Source organism: Hetaerina americana, unplaced genomic scaffold (genome assembly GCF_022747635.1).
Source record: "Hetaerina americana unplaced genomic scaffold, ioHetAmer1.1.p SCAF_1, whole genome shotgun sequence".
In the NCBI taxonomy this organism is placed as follows: domain Eukaryota; kingdom Metazoa; phylum Arthropoda; class Insecta; order Odonata; family Calopterygidae; genus Hetaerina; species Hetaerina americana.
This window is the reverse complement of record NW_027286069.1, coordinates 20,325,983-20,345,971: the sequence shown is the minus strand read 5'-3', so window position 1 is coordinate 20,345,971 and position 19,989 is coordinate 20,325,983. Positions and strand designations below refer to the sequence as shown.

The 19,989-nt window shown below is 39.3% G+C and overlaps 1 protein-coding gene across 1 annotated transcript in view; it reads right to left on the bottom strand.

Annotated features, from left to right (window-relative positions):
- mtg (mind the gap) overlaps positions 1 to 19,989 on the bottom strand; it is an 82,956-nt gene that overhangs the window by 9,332 nt on the left and 53,635 nt on the right. Inside the window, exons 2-3 of the mRNA XM_071595807.1 lie at positions 3,332 to 3,466; positions 1,064 to 1,140 (exon numbers count right to left, since the gene is read on the bottom strand). Of these exons, the coding sequence (XP_071451908.1) occupies positions 1,064 to 1,140; positions 3,332 to 3,466 (212 nt within the window). The remainder of the gene's footprint in view (positions 1 to 1,063; positions 1,141 to 3,331; positions 3,467 to 19,989) is intronic.

Below are 19,989 nucleotides of genomic sequence, written 5' to 3'. Positions count from 1 at the left end.
CGTTCATCTAAGCCGTCAGACGCCGGAGTGAAGGGATCCTACTTAATTCTACTTCTAGGAATAGTGTTTTATCGAGGGAGATTATAAAATACCCGCGCCTAGGATCGGATGCAGTTACCTACTCCATGACCTACTTCACGGAAACTATTGCTTTTAATGTTTTTTTAAACCTTTAATCACTGATTATATCTGCAAACGACTTATATCTCATAAAAATTAAATGTTTTCCATATTGGGAATCAATAAGTGCTCATAACAAAAATTTAACAACGAAATTCAATTCCTGAATGTGCTATTATTTTTGTTGAAACGAGATACGAACAAAAATTTGTTGCGATGGTGATCACAATATTCGTATTTAAAAGTTAGTTCCAGTAGTTTATTAGGGTGGGCGACGGAAACCTGATATAATTAGCGTTGAAAAGCTTAAACACAAGAGAAAAGTTAATCCAATCCTTCCTGAAGGAATTAACGAAACACTTGATCAAACTACGGAAAGTGAAAAGTTTTCTGAATTACGCACTTTTTAATCATTGGCATGTTATTACTTCGCTATAGCCTGTCATTTTTACAACGTAACTGTCGCCGCCATTAAATAGCAGAGAATGCGTTGGGCAAATGCACCCATTAAGCCATTCACCTCACTAATAATGACTTGGAAAAGTGATCGCACATTTTTCGGACATCGTTATGATCAACATGGGTTTCCGCCATAGCTGCACCTCACATGCCCAGTCCTTCCCGTCTTGTACACGAGTGCTGCTGTATTTTCCCACACGTAAAAAAGTTTCTCTAGACACTTTCAAAGCTAATAAGTTTTTAAATAGCTTTTGTTTCCATTCGGAATAAATTTTCAGTCATTTTACTACTCGTGTCAATACTCTTCGTCAATGCAATGCGTCATCGAAGGAAAATTATCTAAGTAAGAACGTTAAACGCGCAGTGGAGCTTATAATTGTTTTTTTTTTTACGGTGGAGAGTATTTCATTTAAATTACAGATATGACAATAATATTTCACGACATTTCAACTGTGACGTTTAAAAATTAAAGAAATATTCTCACCTGTGCTGATCTTCTGCGATTTCCCTCTACATTAGAGAGGGATTGCTTGAATCCTAGTTCATCACCGACGCTGAATCCTGGAAAGAAATGTAATATCTCTTATGCAATAGCTCTTTTTTTATTTATATCTCTTACTCATATCACACCGTAATTCCTAATAGTTTTTAACAATTCGGTATGAGTGGACACAGCATGCAGCTTTTCGCTCGTGAGAGGTTTGAAGTATTAGGGAACAGAGGACGTAATAAGAATGATTTCACAGCAGTCAATATACAAAGCGTTGCCAATGTCACCTCGTTTACACCAAAGTTGGGTTACTATGAATGAACTTGATTTTCTGAAGCAGTGATAAAGTATATTAACTCGCATTTTGCGTTTATATGTTATCCAAACAAGGGATAAGAAAGGTCTGCACTGTGTGCTATCGGGTGACGACCCCAAAGAAACATGTATCCCAATACCTGCCAAAGACTATTCATAAATTATTTTTTGTAACACCACAGGATCTTTATTAAGGCACATTATCGTAATAAAATTACATAGTCTCCCTTGTCAATAGATCATTCTTAATGTGAAATGTTAATTTAAAGCGAAATAACTAAAAAATGCATGCATATGTTAAAGTAATCCTTAAAATATTTGCTAGATTAATTCTACAAAACCAAACAACCAAACCGCATGCCCAGTATGTATTCCAGTGAAGTACGTTATGTTTTTGTCATCAAACATCAATGCTCGTCTAGTCGTCATTATTTTGTCGCCGTGCATGACCTTGTCAGTATCTTTTTATTCTTGGCGTCGAGAAAAGTTAGTGGAAAAGTTTTAGTATTTCCTCTAAAAAATTTTTTAAATCGATTTAATGGTTTCGTCTCATGAAATCCATAAATATCATAGTAGCATACTTCTATGTTCTTAATATATAATTTTCAATGCTTTTTGTCTCTTTTTTATGTTGATCTCATCCGATTCATAGTGTGAAGATTCGTTCGAATTTATTCACTTGAGCTCCGCAGAGATGTCCTTTCGTCATGTCCGTGAAATTTTTCGGGTTGATCTATTCATTGTGAGGATAGTTTCCATTCATCCTACGGAATGTCGTCGCATAGTCCGTCACATGTAACCATGATCGTTCATACGGCACCGTCTGGGCTGCTTTTCCTCGATTGACGAACGTGATATCGGAATGATTCAGTCGTCGTACTGTTGGTTTCGCTGCCCATAGGCTTTCAACTCATTCTTTGTAATAGGTCATGCACTGTCGCCATCGAAAAGTGTTTGTTTCGCGCGTCCAATTCCCAGTAGTATACTCTCTCAAGTATTTTTTTTTGCTGAAAAAAGGAGCAAAACATGGCTTGTGTCCGAAATTTTTCAGGTGCATCCCGGGATTGGATCCTACTTTCAAAAATGTCCCCGATCACAGCTTGGCACATTTCCATTTAAGTTCTGAGAGTTAACCAAAACCAGCTAAATCTCCCGTCTATGCCAACAGACATTTCGCGGTCTTGATATCTTCGGTGAAATATATTCAAGGAACCCTATACGAGACGTACATTGGATCGTATTCCCAGGAAGGTTCGGATTCGTATGCATGTAGTTAAGATCAGAAATTTACGCTTAATATTACAATTGAAGGAAATGTTTTAAATTACTAATAATATATAATAACTTGAGAATTCTAATACTTTTAAATAATTTCTTCTTGAAATTGATCCAAGGTGATTATCTGATCCACATATAATTTGGGAAGTAGTGAACTGGTCCAAATCATAAAAAAGTTTGGCAAACCCTTTATGTTTATACGGTAGGCTGTGAAATCAGGTATGTAGTCTGATGAATACGATGATATTTTGACGCTCAAGAATTCTTTATGTGATTGACATCGGTTTGTGAATTTACATGATTCGAATATTTAAACGGGATTAGAAAAAGATCGAATTTGTGAGTACCAATATTGTTTACGAATATTCTAATTCCATTCTAACAGTTCCCTTAAAATCGCTCTTTTTGAGCAATGATTTCCTTTTTGGAGGCACCCAAGTTGATCTTAGAATTCGCGAAGAGCGAAAAGATTGGCACCATCCCTTGGTACAACCGTTAATTTTCGTCGGAATCCATGCAAGACGAATCTGAGAATTGCCCCATTCGGACACAGACCACGCAGCACTCCACCCTTTCAATATGTGACTAGGGCGTTTAGCGGGAGGGGGCCACCACGCTTCCCTCGACGATGTATGTCCCTTTCGACAGGAGAACCCCTGGAGAACTCACCGAGACCCCAGTAGCCCTTCACGCCACCGAGGTTTCGCACCCTGAAGAGGCCAGACTGCTTGAAGCCGCAGTTGAGGGTAAAGCCGAAGTCGGAGTCCAGGACGCAGGTGCCGTTGGCGGGCGAGGATGCGGCGGCTGGGTGGAAGACAGAGACACGACACAACATACATGCTAGAGTCGAGCGAAAAACCAGGTTTGTTTGCTTATTTTTTTTTGCAGGGGAAAGAAATATAGAAAATAGATGTCAGTAACAATCCCCGGCCCCGTCAACCCTCTTCCGCCGATACTGCTCCGGTACCGTTTTCTAACGGAGAAAAAGTCAACTCTCTCGTCTCTTTAACGCTTGCCTACTGATGTCATGCCTTGTGAGACTACTAAGCTGGACTCCTTCCGGGCAAACGGGAGACTTCAATGAGCGAGTACGGGAAGTGAATTGGTGACATCGGACCACCGCAACCGTGAGTGCACGATGGCGTCGTCAGCCACGTCGCCGCATTCGATTCATAGCATGTTAGTTCAAAATCAAAGGGCAAATGTTAGGTAATGGTCGTCACAGTGAGAGAGTACTCGCTTTTGTGAAGCGATATGAAATAATAAGGGTTGAATTGAGAGTAAAACAACTAGATCAACCAATGAGGCGAACTTCAGTGCAGCTAGAGGAAAATGAATTAAACGGTTGAAAATGTTATCTCGTGAAATTTTTTTTGAACGTGATTGATGTACATTTCTGCATTTTCTCGATAAGCGTTCTAATACATCCGTGTTTAGCAGTGCATGATTTTTTTGCGTATAGATCAAACCTTTATAATTCGCAAAATTCGACTATTTTGGATTACCCTTCCACCAAAAAATTCAGTAAAATTTAACCCTAAAATTGTTATTTTTTTATCGAATCCTAAAATTATATCATTTCGTTGGTTCTCTGAATGTTTTTCGTTCCACGAAAACAATAAATGCCTATATTGGCAAACTTTAACAAATACATGTCGTTTTCTCAGAAGAATTCTCTGGAATATAGCGGATTGAGAAAAATATTTAAAGCTTATATTTCGTAACACAGAATTCTACATGGAACACATTCATTTGAATTCGAGTTATCGAGTAGAATTTATAATTAAATATTTAAGTCTGCTTACCAAAAATGACCTGACAAGTAAGGTGGTAATTGAAAAACTGATCTTGGATTTGATCATAAATAACGTTCGTTTCAAAATAAGGAGCCGTAACTCAAAGATACAAGTAGTTTACAAGTTCTAATAGATTTCTATCGCAAGGCTCTCTAATGGCAATAAATCTTTCCCGTTGACTCTTGCCTACATTTTGAAGTGAATAGTTGAAATGGTTTCATGTTGCATTTACAACTTTTAATGAGACCAGTAAATTGACTCGTATCTTTTTATAAACGGATCTCAGATGTGCATATAAATAACCCCTATGACTGCGTGAAGAGTCTGTGGAGACACGCACGAGAGATTTGACAGATAGTTATTTTTTCTGGTTCATGACTTCCAAATGTGACACGACATCTGTATTTGAAAATCCTCTCTTCAAGGGATGTCAGTCATCCGTGTATTTTCTGCTCGCGTTAAACAAATATTCTATGCTACACCATACGTAAACATGTATTTAACGGTGAACCTTGGCTGATGTACCAGTTTTTCAAAGAGCACGCGCGGCTTTCAAAGAAGCTTGGGCCTCCGGTGTTTGTTTGTAGCTGATGCAGTTATGAAGTGATCTCACCGATCTATTCTCCATCTGTTCTAGGGTCTCAGAGTGTTCCATGTTGTGACACATGAATGTTTACTTTGATATAAGTGTATAAAGTATGCATACTTCAGCGCGCGCGACACTGTCCTTGGGGAAATTGATCAGAAATAGTTCCGCAGAAATACGCAAATTGAGGCTTGATACGGTCAACTGTACTCAGTATTTACACAGAGGATAGTTTTAAATATTTGTAAATTTAATAGCCTCAGTGAAGAAAGTGACATCAAACTTCAATCCTTTTTTTTTACTGAGCCGAAAACGGAAACTTGATATTTCCTGGCAGCGGCGGTTTCCTGCACTATAGAGAAAATCAAGACAAGTCGCTTATTACAGTTATGGTTTTTGTTGCTTATATCGTTAAGGTTTCATAAGTCCAGGTAACTACTTATAATTTTTGTCTGAATTATAAATTTGAAATATGTGTTAAAGGTCTTTTCCCTTAGTCAGAGAACTCGGGTACACGCCATCGCCCGTCACATTAAAAAAATATTATTTATTTATTACCTGCACGAATATTCCTCGATTACTGATTGAGTTTATGATGGCAAAAATGCTCGAACTAAGGGTAACCTGCTGACCGCTCAAGTGTAATATCTGAAACGTGAATGGTGTGATATTATATACAATTAGGTAATCTGACGGTATTCATTCCCAGCTTTGTAAAGCGACACTCCCTTATCATAGATTTTCAAGAAATTGTTTATTTGAAGAGGAGGTGGAGGAGTACGTATTGTCTGCGAGAGATTTCCTCTTACGAAGGATAACAACCTAATGGGCTTATGATTCTCGTGCTCTAATTTTTATGTACGATCGCAACATCATGCCGTCATGACATACATTATGGTTTTGCCTTCCTAATCTTGCGGGTATTTTAAAGCACTCTTAGCCATTTCTTACACTTTCGGAGTAAAGAAAAAATGTCTCTTTTGATGTGGTTCACTCATATTTTGGTATTGGTTCTATCATGTATCTTTAATTCGTTGTTAAGTCTTAAGCGGAGGCAGAGACCCTGGATGATTGAAACGTTAAGAGATAAAATTAACTCCCTAAGGCCTCGAAATACGTTTTCATTGCAAGTAAAATTACCTACTTATTCCTCAACTACTCCGAGTCATTTGATCGGATCTTTATGAGCGAGGTGAATCCCATTAAATATAAATCCGGTTTGCCCGGTGGGTTCAGCGCCGTCTGTCGGAGGGAAAGTTTGCGGGTTCGAGTCTCGCCTCGGATTTGGTGTCGTGAGGCACCTGTTGGTGGTGTTGGATAGGTTATGTGCTAAATCGGTCGTCTGGCGTCATTGAGGCGATGGAAGCCACCGCTACTGCTCCTTTCAATGCTAGGTCGAAAGGTGTTCTCGTCGCTCTCTTGTTCTTCAACCCCATGCTCTGTAACGGTTCCAACACACATTCCCTGCTTCCGTTCGTGGAAAAAAAAACACTTTCCATCCGTTTGCCAGGTCATCCTTGTGGATAGCGTACTACTCGCCAAAAGGCCTAGAGCATAAATGTCCGATACCGCTTTGTACACGAGCGTGTCGGATTGATTCAATAGGTTTTTTTTTAAGGTGATGTATTGGGTCATGTAGCGCGGTTATGAAATCGAAAGAAAATCTAGAATACCAATGCCCACTGATGGATATTTGTGTTTACACTACGCCTCCATAAATGTCAGAAACCTATATCCCACTAGAATCTTGTGCTCCTAACGTTCATTTGAGATGCTGTGAATTGTGTCGAAATTGGATACCATTATTTCGCTTAGCTTTTCACATTACATTTTTGTATCACAGATCGTGGCTGCGCCAACCCTCCGCTGTCACGACCGAAGGACTCATAGGATGGAGATATTTACTTTGCTCTATGCCCGCATGAAGTTGTATCATTTTAAAATTAATTTGGTGTAGGTCAACACAGAGACAATCAAGATGAATTTGAATAATGCCCATCTCGCTGAGTTCGTCATCTTTACCACGTTTACTCTCAAAAAAACAAAAAAACGTTAAAAAAATTGTGGTTATAATAAATCGATTTAATCGGAAATTATTGCTGTGTGATTGATGAATTAACATGCATGAATCTGCGGTCAACACTAAAAAACAATCCTCTGGTGAATCAGTTGTAGGTATCAGACAATCAACTTTTCGATCGGTTGGACTCGATTGACACGCATTGCCGTCACATTTACGATACGCCTTTCACGCGAACCAACATCTGACCCTCCACCCTCGAGAGTGAGTGGTAGTAGTTAACTTCTCACGGCAAAGAAGAAGCCTCGGCTTCGAAACGCCGTTTATGTCCTGCAGATAGGATCCCAACGCATCGGTATCTCCTCTTTCTCGAGCCGCCTTTCCTTTTTATGCGGTACTGGCGTCGGATGCGGTTGAAGACATCTCTGACCTCGCCACCACGCAGCAAACCTCGCGCTTCACTGCCTTCTGACTTTCAATTGTCATCCCACTCGGTCTCCTTTCCCATAGGTCGTCCTTGCCAACCGAGAGGATCACCGCTCGCTCTCATTTGACGGCGAGCGTAGGAGGCACGAACCGATATTGCACACCCACCAGAGCACGAAGAACATAACGCCCACATCACACAATGGATTCAGGTGGAACAAAGTCAAGGTCGGTTTAAAAGTAATAAAACTGAGGTTATTAAAAGGGAGGTCTCGTCATTAACGACACACTACCTCATGTACACATATGTACTTCATCCGTTTAATATCCCTGATATTACTATTGCTCCCTCGGCCGAACAATAGCGAAAGTCCTTTTTCTACATCCTTGTTCAAATGTTGTTATGGTTCTTCTACATATGGCGTGATTTTAATTGACCCTCTTGCATCTGATTTCACTCAGGCCATGGGAACAGAGACGGAAACCAGATTTGCGGGGAGAGGAAAAAATTCATAAACAAGAGTGGCCTGAAAACGTATTGTGAGAGTTTCCACACAGTTGTGATAGTTGGGACATTACGTTTACATAGAGGCCGAAAGAAATAAATATAAGAAGGAAACACTCTCTAACTAAATGTCCTCTTCCCAAATCAGTTAATGAGACTAAAACTAAAAAATAAACAAGTTACATCAGAAAATCATATTTCGTCGACATTTGGGGACGGGGTCCAGGGCCCCATTAATATTAAGGCGGATTTCTATAGCAGTGTGGTTATAATTATCGCCAATGACAAGTCCTTGTTGCATATTACCTTATCTCCTCTAAGAAAATTTCAATTAATTCTATGGTTTTCGGCTCAATCTTATGAAACTTCATGATGAATTGTGTAAAATTAAAAACTTCGTAAGTTCCACTGGATTTTATTTATAATCATGGTTTTTGAGCGATTCTGAAGGCACCCAAATCGACCTTCGGATTCACGGAAGCTTAAAGCTTTAGCACTAACACCGGTAATCCTATGCTTTTTACCTGACGATGCCGACTATTTGACGAAACCGGTCGTTATACATAAAATTCAGTTGAATTTGCAAAGATTTTATTTTTCACAATTTAAAACTTTGATTGTTCAAACTGTAATTTTACCACAGTTTTATTGAAATAACCAGCGATATTAGGCACGCAAATTTAAAATATGACCCAGAGATATATTTGTTTATCCCTTGTAGTAAGAGTACATATGCCGCAGAAACTTTCCGTAAACTTCTCAGGCGTACATAAGAAATGAATCTTCGCCTGAGAGTCTCGGGAAGAAGACGCCTTGGCATAGGATGGGCGTGCGTCCAGTCACATGGTCGGTTCAGGACCGTTTTCATAAGCTCGTCACTGAGTTTCGCACTCGAGGGTGTGGGATTTCACTTGTATGTTTCATTTCATTTAGGATGTTATCAGATTTTAATGCTCCCTATCATTTTACCTACAATTCACACACTTGAAAATTCTCTTAAGGGATGACGCACCGAACTTGCCACTTTCTTGAAGAAGGTCTCAGGCGACCTGAGACATACAAAAATTGTTTTTTTCTCTACGCTCACCAAAAATTATTTCCTTTGTCCTTCATTGGTTACCAGTTATTATATTTTTAGCTCTAGCGTTTTTCATGATGAATTTTGTAGGTATTGACAATAAAAACTACGATATTGAAGATTTGGATTGTCATAAAATCTTAATCCTAAAAATTTTGAAAAACGACCTCAACTTTTTACATTGTTTTAATCATTATACATGGTGACAACTCCGATCGGTATATAAAAATAAAAAATCTGGGAAAACGTCGGAAAAGTTTGAATTTCTACGCGATGGCAGGAAAAATCGCGAAAAATGGCCAATTTGTTTGAACATTTGGAAATATTATATGCCATTTGAAATTCATGGAATACCGGCCAAAACTATAACAAAACCAAATGTGGTGTTGTTTGCGGTGGGAACAGGTGTGATTGAAATACAGTGGGCCATCCTGTGCATCTTATTTTTCGGAAAACTTCAAAATTCACAACATTATTATTATTATATGTCGGCAGCTGCCGATGATATCGTCAAGTAAATTTAGGTGGAATTTTCGTAGGGAAAATCTGGAATGTAATTCCGAACATCGTTGACCTCCCTGTTTTCAGTGTGACGAAACTGATGTCCCCAGGAAGGAGACCAAAAAGATTCTTTGTAACATAGTGTTGGTGTTTTCTTTTTATATTTTTCTAGGGTAACGTGTGTGTAGATATTTAAATAATTATTATGATTGTATTAATGAATTTCATAGATTGAGACACCCACTTGTAACAATGTGACGTTACTTCAATTGAAGGCTCTCGATATTCCGTTTCTAATAACTAAGTCTACTAACTTGTGCACGGAATGAAGTCTTGAAGCCAATCTAAAACATTCAAATACGCATATTGTGTAGCGGGGGTAAATAAGCCCTGAATTATTTATTGCAATTTGAAGACTCCGTATGAGTAGGTCACCAAAACTTTCAAACTGGCTTTGGGAAACGGGCCGCTGGGTTCATGAATATAATGTGAAAATCATTCAAAAGTATTTTATAGGACGAAAGCAAACTGCATCATTTAGTACCGTTGGCAATTGCTACGAAAATTTCAAGCAGGAGGTGAAGGAAACAAGTTTTGAGTGCGTATTATTCGAAGTTAATTTTTTCTTTCAAAGTGTAATGGGTTCACGTGAGCGGGAAAATGGAAGTTTTTGTTTTTGCTTAAGGAGTAGTAGGGAAGCCATTTCAACCGAATGATGTAAGCACTTAGAGATAACTGTAAGTGAGTAGTTCAAGTAAATTGCACCCAGGGAATTATAAGTTTAACGGGATTCACATACGATTTTCCTGTATAATTACTGAGAGTCTTGTTCGGAATTCTAACCATTAACGTATTAATTCGCACATTCTGCTAGTTTCTAGCGAAATTCTCACACATATATTAAAAATATAAATATTTCATGCCTGATTAAATTTACCTATGCATATTTTCATCGTAGGTGTCGATGACAAGAAGTTTCAATAATGAATTTCGGTTATATTGCAAATATTCTCCAATATAATGGCATGCATCGGTTAATATCTTAAAAATGCATTTTATTGAATTCAATGCAACAAACAGTGTAATAGCTTGAATTAATACTATATTGTTATGTTGAATGTGATACTTTAATTAGTGGATTGCGAATAGGAGCGTGTGGGTGTCTTAAAAATGTCTTCAATTCTTAATATAATCCCAACATTTGATGAGCACTGAGAAGGCCCGGGTTCGATTTCCGGGCACACCCGATTCTGACACCTCTTCGCTGATGTAGGAATTTCATACATTGTATTGAGTACCTACTAGGCAGGCTCTATCCCTACTTATCAAGCCAATATTCGGGGTTGAGTACTGTGGATGTTCTCAATATACTTTCAAAAATTTTAACCCCGAGGTTAAAGTTTACTTTAAGATTCAAAAAAGAATTTTTTTACCTTGGCCCGAATTCAAAGAATTCGCAGAAAATTGCTGCTGTGGCGGTTAAAGCCAACGCTTAAACACATAGGTACTAGCCTAACCCTTTCTTAACGCGTGATCTCGTATTTGCACTGTGAAATCTTTGAAATTGCGAAACCTGCTTGGGCGACTATTCCGAAGTGCGGAAAACGCCGTTGCGGCGGCGCATTCCATATTTTTTTTGGATTCACCCGTTAGCGGTCGTGAAATTTAAAGCTTCGTGTTGTTCCCTCGGTGGGTCGATGTGTGCGTGGGTGGATGGTCGGGTGGATGCGGGGAGGCGAAAGTCGTGCTCCCGGGATCCGAGTCCAACTAAACAGTCCATCAAAAGAGGTCTCTCTTTCTCCCCCACTCGCTGGCAAGGTGAAGGACGCTGCACGCGGCGGAAGTGACGCGACGAGCCGAAAAAAAGGGCGCCCTAGTTATCGCGGAGGAGGAGAATTTGGGTTCCCCTCCCACTTCAACTCCATCCGCCCGTGGGAGGGCGCTAGCTAGCCCAGGGAGACTGTTTCGAGGAAGCCTGGGAAAATTTATATGTAAAGAGATGCTCTCGTCAATTCATAGTCGATTCTTCCTCCTCGTTTTGCGACCCATTTCAAGCGCAGCACCACACCAAAAGCCTTGTCAAGTAGTTTTTTTGCTCTGATTTATTCGGCCATTTGGGGATGTTATTAGGAGCAGAAGCACAGTAAACTTGAATAAAATATACTATATCTATGTCCCCGGTCATTGTTTCCACCACATTGAGTGAAAAAGATAACATAAGCATTCAATTATTCGATTAACTGTAGCCCTAAAATTAAACTTTAAAATATTTTTTAAAATTTTTTCTTAATTAATTAATCATCTTAGTTTTTTATTTAATTTGATTCCCATTCCATTATTATTGTGGATATGCCTATATTTAAATTAAGGACACCACACGAAAATTGGCTATGTATTTCTTTCATGAAGATGCGTAATAATTTAATATCGAGAGGATTTTCTTTTCAACCGAGCTCCTATTAACCAAGAATGGCTATTATTTATATATTCATTACTGATATCGAATCGCATTTTCGTGCTTAGAAGGTGGTAACATTTATCTCAAAACAGAAATGAAGTAAGGTCACAATGTGAAAATCATTCACCTATTCTGGGGCTCGTACCCGAATCCTTCAATTTACAGATTTGTAATTTAATCAATTAATCTACATTAGTCGTCCTACAACTTGAATGAGCACTACCATTGCTTGAAATTGAATGTACGGTATTTCGTCGAAACATCTTGATCCTTCAAAACCCAAAGAAATTCACGTTGCAAGAGGATGCGTCGGTGGGTTACGTTCAGTTAAGTACTCAGTGAAAAATCGAGGGAACCTGGGTTCGAACCCAGGTCAAGGCGATTGATTTTTACACTTTGAAATGCGTGCGTTTCGATGCTCATCAGCGAATCACTCCGTTAGTGTAACTGTCGCGGTATCCCCAGCGGTTACTGTATTACTTCAACATACTTGTGCCCTGGAATAATTTTCCTAAGAAGTAAGCGCATCATCTGAGGCTGATCTTGGATATGTGTGCGTGCGCGGCCGTTAAATTAAGAGTCATAGTCACTTATGACTGGTAGGTGGAGGAAATGCATGATATTTTATTCTTTAGATCCCTGCCTATCTGAATTGTTGGTATTATCGGATCATCCTTCGTATTAGTACATAAATGAGTACACGTAATGAGTGTACATGCGGTAATAAATTTACGAATTTATGCAAGTATGCTAATGAGTCGAACAATTATTGAGTTTACATTTAAATTTCATGTCGTCGTAGCTGTTGAGTGGGCCATTTACTATTTTTCCGTGCATATTGAAGCAAGGAGTTTAAAGGCTTCATGTTCGAGTCTTGCTTCGCGACGTGGGACTCGAACCTGCATGATGCGTCATGTTGAGTGAAAAAACCCTTCTGGTTGTGCTTCTAGGAAAACCTGATCGCGAGTAACAAGTGGTTCATAAGGGCAAGAGACAGCAATGATGTCTGGTATGTCATTGGAAAAAATGTCACCCAACGGGTAATTAATTCTGGCGAATATTATTTTGGGTTTTCCAAGTCTGACTTGGATTAGAGAAAGTAATTATCCTTTTTCCCGGCCCATAAGACGCACTTTTTTTATTCAAAACGTGCTCTAAAATCTGCTTGCGTCTTATAGGCTGGGGTATAATTTTGACCTATAAGCGCAAGCCGATTTTCTCTGGGAAAAAGCTGATATTACGTATTTTTCCTGGGTCAGGCATAGAAAAGCGTTTTATTAAAAAATGTTACAAATGCCTGTAAGTAGTAGTAGTTTTAGGGGAGGCAACCGACAGATAAGGTCATTTGTGCCTCTAGGGATGGATAGATAGATAAGAAGTCTTTATTTGAGCGAAGTTGAGACCAAATGCTCCATTCTTCCACTTAACCCATCGCCATATCCATATTATAATAGCCGCATTTCCACAGCCACAGCCGATGGATGGGAAAGGAGGAAGGATGGATAGAAACCCGGCGTCGGCATTAGACTGCTCTTTTCGAAAGGCACTATAGGGTACGCAGTTTAACGTCCCATCCATACTTACTCGAAGTGCTCTCCACACAGCAACTCAAGTAGGGATCGGGATACCTTTAAAAAATATGTCATCTCCTGGATTCGAACCCGGACCCTCTCGGTGGGAAGCCACCGCACTATCTCGATCCCCAAAATGTCTGCAATATCACTGTATTAAGTCAATATTAAGTAACAGTGTTAACGTAAGCATAATTTGATCTTTTCTGCCTGACTGCAATTTTTCGTAAATTCTGACCTGGAAAAATTTGGGTGCGTCTTATGGGCCGGGAAATCCGGTAATCTTAAAACCGATGGGTTTCACTCCCTTCTTTTTTATTCGCAACAGTTTCCGTCCTCGCACAATCTTCTTCAGCCGTCGCTATTAATTCAATGAGAAAGCACTATGCTTAAGTAAGACTCACGACTATTCGCTGACCACTTACAGGCCGTTGTTTCGAAATAATATCCGTCGCTGATTACGGCAAAGCGAATTTCACGCACGACGAGATCCGCCACATCGCGGCATGGCCAGCGGAAAAATATTTGGAAACAATGCGCCTGACTGAGTTTCATTTCAATTTCGACCGTCGCCTGTTTCACAATTCTTTCGAAAGATGTTGTAGAGATAAATATACAGGTAGCCTGTAGCCTCAGGCTCCAGAGGATGCCAGTGGTTACTGTCGAGGATGACTGGTTTCTGTCGAGATCCACGATTCCATTTCGATTTCGGTGCACTAGAAACGTGCATTGAGCTGGTTCGATCGTGATTGCGCTAGTCATTGTATCACCTTAGTTCATAAGTTAATTGATAGTGATGGAAAGTAATGCAATGTCCACTCATGCGTTTTTCATAAGCAGTTATCATGTGAATGAGCAGTATTTATTTAATCTGAGAAGTTCTAATTATTTTTTGAAACTGTTGTAAAACATATTTTGGATTATTTATCAGGCACCTATTTGTGAAACTAAAATTGCTGTTTCCCGTGCTTTTTCTCACAAATTAACTAACAGCATTGAAACAAAGGCAAGTAGGTGTTGTTATGATAAACCTATTGCTACTAATATGTAATTGTGAACATCGTAATATCAGTTTCTCGTGAGAACGGCATGTACATATTTCATACACCCACAGATCATGTGTAAAACGTGGATTCTTAATTTCAATGAAAACTAACATGGAAAAGAACCTTTTATATCATCATCATTTGATAGAGTACGCTTAGGACTACAAGTACAGGATCAAAATGGCATCTACGTGAGACGTTTCGATGCAATCTAAGAGACCTACTGCTAATTCACTTGCTTCATTGTTGGCTAATCTGGTAGAGCAAGGGTTTTCAGGGATTGGGGAGAAAAATGTGTGAAAAGAGAAATCGGGCATTAGCATTTGCATACTCCTAACGAAAGAGCGAAGGCGTCAAACAATTTAACAATACATCCGATGGATGGCGTACTTCATCTGAAGCGCTCTTCATACAGCATCCAAGTATAAATCGGGATACCTTTGAAAATTCATATGCCCACTGAGATTCGAAGCCAGGAAACTATTTCACCGACCATGCAATTAAATGAAGGGATCGAATAATGAAGAAATAACGTTTTGGTCATCAGGATGGTGGATTGGCTAATCTACCGACTTCCCACCCCGAGGGTGCGGGTTCGAATCACGGAGATGGCGCGTTTTTTCAGTGGTATTCCGATTCCTACTCGGGGTGCTATGTGGAGAGAGCACTTCATAGTTGAGTTTGCCGTCCTTCGGATGGGGCGTTTATTCGCGTGATCTCTTGGCGGCTTTCTTTTTATAGAGTAGACTTGTAGCTAATGCCTACGCCTGGTTTCTCTCTCTCTCCACCCCCCATTCTTTCCCCATTCCTTGAACAGATCATCTGAACTATCGGTCGTCTCCCCTCATAACCACTACAACTACTATGTTATGTTTTGCAAATCTATGCTCAAATTTAGATGTCATGGAAAATACTTAGCCAGTACAAAATCTCTGATGGGTCTGTTGAAAAGTAATATTGAGGATCCCACAGGGTGTACTTAATACGAAGTAATAGCGATCTATGATTTGGCCAAAATACCAATCCATATTCTCCCAGAGCTAAGAAGGCGTTCATGAGCAATAGATGGCCACTCTCTTCTACAAGGATATTATCTAAAACGAGGAAGTAATGCTTGAAAGCATTCGCGGGAAGGGTGACACTCATATCAGAGGATCAGAGGCATGAAACTTTTGAAAGAGTGGACTATGGAAGAGAAGGAGTCTTAGAAATATATCGCGGGAGGCGAATGTTAAAGATCGAACGGTCAGATTAAGTGATTTGACACGTGAGTATCGAAATTGATCTCTATCATGAAAATCAGAACCTGATGTATTCGGTTCGGATTAAAACTACGCGTATCTTGGGAATGAATTAGAGGGAAAATAGGGAAGTAGACAAGGTCCGAGTAGTGCGTTAGAGTTAAAGAAACAGGTACTATAGTGAGTTTGAGAAACAGGTACGTTGACCGAATAAAGGTTTTAAAATAAGAGGCCAATCAGGCCACAGAAGAATTCTGATTAGATATGGAAGCATCATGGTATTTAGATTGTAGGATCGAAATAAATACGACGAACAACGATATTCTTCAACCACCACTGTTATATTTATTCGTAGAGTGAATTGACCGATTGGAGGTAATTCTGGATCAAATTTGACTGATTTTTCCGAAAGTTTTGTGTACTTATTCCTCATTTATCAATGTGTTTTTTTTTGTCTGTGACGGCAACCGGATGTTTCGAAAATTGCTGTAATTTTAAAAATCACTTTTCCGCTGGATATACACGAATTAGCGCGTGGACGACGAACTAGAGGAAGCAAAAAAAGCGGACAGGATGAGAAACCGCGCGCCAACTCGCGCCGACACGCTCTGCTGCCATATTTTAATTTCACCGTTCTCCGCGACCTGTGTAAACGGCTTCCCTCGACACGTTTTGTGGTGTCTCGTATGTAGTCGTAGATTTTTAAGACGACTCTAAGCACGAGCCGCTTTACCCAGCATCACTGTCGCTTTTTCGATGACATTTAAAATGTGTTATCAAGCTAGAAAGACATTTGACACTGTCTCAGGTGTTCCTTGGTGGAAGTCTTGCATACTAGGCGCAAATGAGGGAAGATAAAACTGACAGATTCCACTAGAATTGTAGTGGAATCTGCCTGGTTAAGTCTTCCCTCTTTGACGCCTAGACTGTAAAGGGTTTATTGCATCACATGGATTTAAAGATATAAAAAGGAACAATTCAACTTGCCGAAATTTGTTAGAAATTTAAATGATTATGACTATAATTATGAATAATATTTTTCGAGATAATAATATATTAAGCCAAAAAATCAAAATTTATATTTGAAGACCCGAGAACAGTAAGTAACGAGGCTCAAAAGAATAGCGTAATGAGCAGATAACGCAATCGGTTTGTTTACATGGTAACCATGGGAGCATAAACATGAATTTAAATTGTTGCTGAATGCTTCCAGAAAAGCCCATTCACGTCATTTCCTGCAATTACTTAGCCCAAAATTCTAATAGATTAATACATAACGAAAGGACCATAAGGCGATATAAAAATATATCTAAAATGTAAATCATTGGCTTTATTTTTGAGTTTCATCATCCGATTATTTGGTTCCACAATTAATGCCATGCAAAAGAGTACTGAATGGTGAACGTTTTAACGTAATAAGCATTGTGCATTTTACGTTGAAATGGGTTCAAATAGGTCGGTGGCCACTCGCTCTCCGTCCGGTTTTGAAACAAGGATGGATTAGGAGCAAAAAGCCCATTCCCGAGTTGGTGAACGAGAGAACCGGCGTGGACGCGCATGGATTGTTTCATCGGCTGCTATTTAGTTTGCTCTAATTATAGCCGTTAGATCTAGTTGCCGGCACGAGTAATGCCTCTCGCGCCCCGAGATGTTCTGCTTGCATCATCGCCCGCAGAGCATTTCCTGCGCACATATTTCGCCTTTGGAATAAGTGGATGAGATTGCGGTGCAATTAATTTGGGTCAAAGGTTGGATTTATATCCGTGCGCGCTGAGGGCCTGCAATGTTTCCATCACTGTAGTGTTGAGCTCGCGGAAAATTTTGACATAATTGAACTATGAGCGCGGGATTTAAACACAGATAAAACGTTGAAGCAATGTTTTCTATCCATAGTTTTTCCTACCAACTCGTTTTCTTCATCACATTATGGCTGTCTCTCTATTATAAAGCCTTTATTGATTCGGTTACAGTTTCTCCCGATTGTACCCATGGCAACAATAACAAATTTTAAGGTGTTACCAATGAAGAAGATGGCGTGTTTTCGAAGAAGCGGAATTTTCTGAGCATGCAAAATGGGTTATCTGAGTGCTGCTCTACCATCCTTCCTATCACCGTGACACGGACAGATGTATATAGTATATATTTTTACTTCTCGTTTACTGTGGAAGTAAAATTCAATTAAAGTAATTCTAATGCCGTGGTGTAATGAAAACCAATATTTGTATTGTTCCACATTATTTTTTGTCCCTATCGCGGTTTCAACGTCTTAGTGTCATATTCAAGGATAAATTACCAGGGTGATTTGTTATTCTTATAATTTTTCACCCTTCACAATGACGCTAAGACGTTGAAATCGCGATCTGGACTACAAAATAATGTGGAACAATACATACATTCGTCTTTGAAATAACATGGAAGTGTTCCAAACAGTGACGAGGAGAGAAGAGAAGTTACTACAATCCTTATAAAATTGTCTTCCTCCTTTATTCCGCATATTATTTTGTTAGCACCAATAACGTTTGTTATTGAAGTACAATATTTAAATACATAAAATGATATTCTAATTTATCCTCTACAAAATCAATTTCATCATTGAAAATGTGTAATACTCTCCCTTATTCCGCAGTCCAGAGGTAGTGTAAATGCACTTCCACCCTTAACTCGACGCCATCATGTTCAGAGATAAAATATCTTAAATATTATGTTCTTAGGATAGAGATATTTTTAACATTCGTGGTCTAATGAAAATTTTTCCGCAATTGAAGTGAGACACAAATTACCCAAAATGGTTTGTTTAGCGATTTCATTTTTTGCCTCGGCGCTAATCTGCATAACATCGCGCTATCGAGTCGCCATCATTGGGTATTTTCATCAAGTTCTCTTGCGGAATCTCCGCTAGTGGATAATTCAAATAAAAAAAATTTCCTTTCTCGTAGAAATGAGCATGAATATGTTTTGCCATTTAATTTGAGCTTCACAATTAATGACGCGGAAAAGTAATCGGTGACAGTGACAAGTTCTCATTCAATATAGTTTTCATAATGCACAAGTTTTCGTAGAATAAATGCGCTTCATTTCTTTGTTAATTTAATTTTTGTCCGTATTTTATATGAAATGATATTGGGAAAGGCGTGAGTGTTATTTTTTTAACACCCCATTCTTAAAAACGGATGATTGAATTTTTTGAGAAATAATTCCTTTCCCGAATATCTCATCTACGTTGACATCGACGTTTTCATATTCAGCGTGAAATGAGTTCAACATTTGAAATGGCGATTCACCCACTTCATGTTATACTTAAGTGGCGTTATTGTTAAAATCTCTGATGCATTCTTACCTTAGGGGCATATTCTTAGCCTTCCTTAACTATAAATAACCAATAGCTCAGTCTAACGGTCGGATTTGTTAAGATATAACTTTTTTGGCGTATCTCAAACGTGCAATCGGATTAAATACTACATTTTAAAGACAATAATTCGAGAAACATGTATACCAGATGTCTTTTTCGGGGGAAGATATCTTGCCTCAAAGGGGGATCGCCTGGGATACCTACGAATCAAACGTTTCCCACCTTCCACCATTCATCACGCATCTCCATCCACGCCGTCGGTTGAAATGAGGATATTTCCCGAAAATGCTTGGCCATAAACATACCGATTATCCTCCACTCACCATCGTCGTCGAATCAAATTGGTAGGCGTGTTTACTGTGGAGGAATATATGGGTCAGCGTAGTCACAGCCTTGGAACGTGACGGGCCTGCGGTGTGATTCCACCACACGGAGTGTCGGGGCTTTCGTTTCAGTTAGCGCGTCGATCATTCCTCACACTTTCAGTGCCACACCGGTCGCAAACTCTGATAAATAGGCGCGCAGTTGCCCGGAAAATGTTCCCCCAGTAAGGGGTTCCAGGCGTTCACGATGGAGAACTCAATTAACCTTGAAACACTTCCAAGCGTCTTCTCAAAGGACCATCTTTTTTGTTTTCTGAGAACAAAAAGTACCTTTCTATTTTCCAAGCAAAGAGTTAAAAACCTCTAAAAATACGTTGTTTCTGTCATTTCTTCTCAGTGTCATGTCGGAAACGGAAAGAAGTGCTGA